The 3,655-nt window shown below is 38.4% G+C and overlaps 1 protein-coding gene across 1 annotated transcript in view; it reads left to right on the plus strand.

The window, feature by feature from the left end:
• The window catches only part of ANKEF1 (ankyrin repeat and EF-hand domain containing 1), a 16,322-nt gene extending 13,897 nt beyond the window's left edge, over nucleotides 1-2,425 (plus strand). Inside the window, exons 8-9 of the mRNA XM_006087952.1 lie at nucleotides 1,153-1,290; nucleotides 2,111-2,425. Coding sequence (XP_006088014.1) covers nucleotides 1,153-1,290; nucleotides 2,111-2,269 — 297 coding nt within the window. The 3' untranslated portion in view covers nucleotides 2,270-2,425. The remainder of the gene's footprint in view (nucleotides 1-1,152; nucleotides 1,291-2,110) is intronic.
• The last annotated feature ends 1,230 nt before the right edge of the window (nucleotides 2,426-3,655 follow it).

The following is a 3,655-nucleotide window of genomic DNA, read 5'->3' on the forward strand; positions in this document are numbered from 1 at the left end:
ACTAGAAGCCCAATATACGAAATTCGTGCATGGGTAGGGTCCCTAGTGGCTGCTGGCTGCCGGCCAGGGCCTCCTTTCCCTGACTGCCGGCTGGGGCCTCCCTTCATTCCACACTGCCCCCTGGTGGTCAGCACACTTCATAGTGAGCAATTGAACTCCTGGTCGGTCGAACTCATGAGAGGATAGTTTGTATATTAGGCTTTTATATATATAGATTTTAGTCCTGAATTATACAGATTTTATGAGATAGCCCAAAAAGGAAGAAGAATAACCCTTATGAGGAATGAAGTAAAGCATAATTTTCCTTCATTTTGGTCTTATACTCTTCATTACTCATTTTAAACCACCCCCACCCAAGGAATTTTAGTGATTACTGCTGAGCCCTGGAATATGAGGCCACTTGTAACTTGGATATCACACAATATAACTCTAGAAGGTTTAAAATACCGCACTGACTGATCCTGCTTATCTGGAGTGGTATCGTTGCCTCTGAACTACCAGGAGAAAGTTGAGGTTGTTGCCTGAGTGGGGATTTCTGAGACATCAGGCTTTGTCATGAGCAGGGAAGCTTTACGTGCATTTCTAGGCTAGAAACTTTTAGGGAAGCAGAAGGATCCCTGGAGATTCTTGCAAACACATGACAAAGAATTAAATTTAAGAAGGACAAGCTTTATTGTTATCAAATGGAAAGAGGAATGGCATTTAAGAAGAAAATGCTTTATTGTTACCAAATGTAGGTGGTAGAAGTGGGTGAAGTGGAGGGATCATAGGCAGACAGTAGAGAATAACAAACATAGATGACAAGAACAAGGATTACCAGAGGTGAAAGAGGATCAATCAGCTAAAGCTCCTACTATGTGCACCATTATCATTTCAGTCAGAATGCCTCTTTCTGACTAATGAATGGCCACAGGTCAAAGATGGATATCTTGAAGACTTATGAGATCTGCTACTGATACTACTAATTTACTAGACTTAAAACAAATCATTTCTCTCTACCCAAAGTTAAAATAATATTCTATTTCATTTCAAGTTATAATTTATGTAGTAGTTATTATTTTTCTAGCTTCAGAGTGAGATATAGAACAACAAATAATATTAGAATGTATATAGGTTTATGGAATTAATAGTTTTATTTTGTCTTGTTTCCAGGGACCACTTTCATCAATTTATACTGTACCAATCATATTGGAGGAAAAGAAAATACGTAAGGATAATGTGGTTCATCTCAATTCATTGATTACCAGTGGTTACACCAAGAAAGTGAATATCACATTTACTCCACGGAGGGTAAGTACTTTGGAAAGATTTTTCATAATGTGGTATAAACTAATGATGTCATTTTTCAAAGACTTTTTATGCAGAACACAAAAAAAATATCCAAAGGTTATTTTTCATAGTTACTATTTAAAGGTGTCCTTTTGCTGACTCAATAAGTCCAACTTGTTTAGCTCCCAGTATCTTGTTTTCTCGATTACAATTTCTATATTGACATTTTAATTTTTCTTGAAAGATTAAAGTCTTCTTTGGTCAATATCATTCACCATTTAGTCAACAAGTGCTATAGATACTTTTTCTTGGTACCTTAGACCTAACCCTTCTTTGTACTCAACACCACCAATTCCTTAATTATTAGTAGTAGATTTATTCAGTAGCTTCCTAAAACATCTACAATTAAACAGGTAAAGACATTTTTGGAGAATAAGAGTGGTCTTGCAAATGCCCATCAAACCATGCCGAAAAAGAGACCACCAGCTCCCTCTGCCTTCTACTATGAAAATAATTCTGATTTCTCCATAAGACATAATGGTAGTAATCCCAAATGATCTTCTAATTCCATTGATTACTGGTTTTGACATCCTAAAAATGAATAGCAGCTGGCCCAAAGGTCATCAGAGAGGTAACTAAAGAGCATTTCAGTTGTCCAAATAGCACCAAAAATAGTGATGCCCATCTAACCACTGATGCCATATAAGAGGAAAAGACACGTTCAAATAGATTTAGAAGTAAATTCAGTAGTTTTGAATTAACCATATTAAAAAGTATCTTGATATAGCATGCGTGCGGCTGTCATACTTATACCTGCTCTGGCGGTGATTTTTCACTTAAGACATGGAGTCCTGAAGCCACAACAGCAGAGCTGATCAGGAAGAGGGAGCTGCAGAGGGAGAGGTTCACTTATGAGGTGGACTTTGAAGACTTCATGATGCCCTTTCAGAAGAACATTACAGAGAAAGCTCGCGCATTGGAAGCTGTTTTCAAGAACTAAATCACAGAGGTTTCGTCTTGGGTTAAACATTTCAAGGCCCAGGGACCAAACTTTGGAGAAGGTAGATATTTCCATCAAAACAATCCACAAATTAAGTATTTGTAACCAAACATTTGTTTTTGCTTTAACAACTATAAATATTCTGAGCTGTCTAGAGAAGGTGTGTTTTATTTTGCAATGAATCACATGTCATTCTGGACAAATCCCCTAATCTTCTTTAAGATTGTAGTGGAATAAATGGCATTTTAGTTATAAACATAACATTATTGTCAAAAAATTTACCAAATGTCCACCATTATGTTTGCTAAAGATATAATTCTGGGAATGGATGAAAACAGTTTAATATTGGGGAAGGGGAGTTTTTAGCCCATTAAGGGAAGTGTTTGCTTCTCACGCATCATCGTAAGTGATGTGTGTGAGGTAACTAAACTTTGAGACCTGTGGCAGACACTGTCAGCGCTTCACCCATTCTCCTCTGCGGTGGGGTTGTAGCATTCTCAGGCCTGACTGCAGATGCTGGAAGGCTGCCTCTGACACTTAAACGTGTACAGTAGAGGCCAAAGTATGTGGGCATGAGAGTCTTCTGGAAGCTGCCCCCAAGTAGTGACTGAACAGATTCAGTGTTTGTTACCGTTCTGGTGGGAGCCTTCTAAAGTGCATGTTCTCACTGATTTCTAGAGCTCCCAGAAGGACTAAGATCAAGATGCCCACAGTGGATATTTGTGTGACAGCACACCCTTCCTTGGCGCCCTTCTCTTCCCTGTCTTCTCACTTTCCTTTCACCCCTCTGGTCTTTATTGAGATCACCTCCCAAATACTCACACCTCAATTCTTATTTCAAGGTTCTTTCTGTAAGGACCCAAACTAAGACAACACCTATGGTATTCCGATTCTGAGGCCCCTAGCAAATATCTTAAAAGCGAATTCTCTTACCTTTCGCCTGCGACAAAATAAGCATTTCCCCAACTTAGAGGATTTGTCCCCAAGGTCTTAAGCATTTGAGCAGTAGTGCAAGTTGTATGCATACACTACTTCATACTTCATACTCATACTTTAGACAAAATTTCCAGATGTCATAAAAATATATATGATAGAGAATGACTAGATATTATATGTGAATTTTCCTTAAGGCAAGTATGTGTGGGGCAAGAGAGAAGGGTGAATTTAAGAGACCCACCATAAAACCTTAAAAGTGTCTTTTGGGCCTGGGGCCTGATCATACTTGGAAATGAGTTATGTCAGGGTTCCACCAGAGACATAGAACCAGTAGAATGGATGGATAGATAGATGATAGATAGATAGATAGATAGATAGATAGATAGATAGATAGATAGATAAAAAGAGATTTTTTTGCAAGGAGTTAACTTACATGATTATGGGGGCTGG

The sequence above is a fragment of the Myotis lucifugus genome, unplaced genomic scaffold, assembly GCF_000147115.1.
Source record: "Myotis lucifugus unplaced genomic scaffold, Myoluc2.0 scaffold_42, whole genome shotgun sequence".
Lineage (NCBI taxonomy): Eukaryota > Metazoa > Chordata > Mammalia > Chiroptera > Vespertilionidae > Myotis > Myotis lucifugus.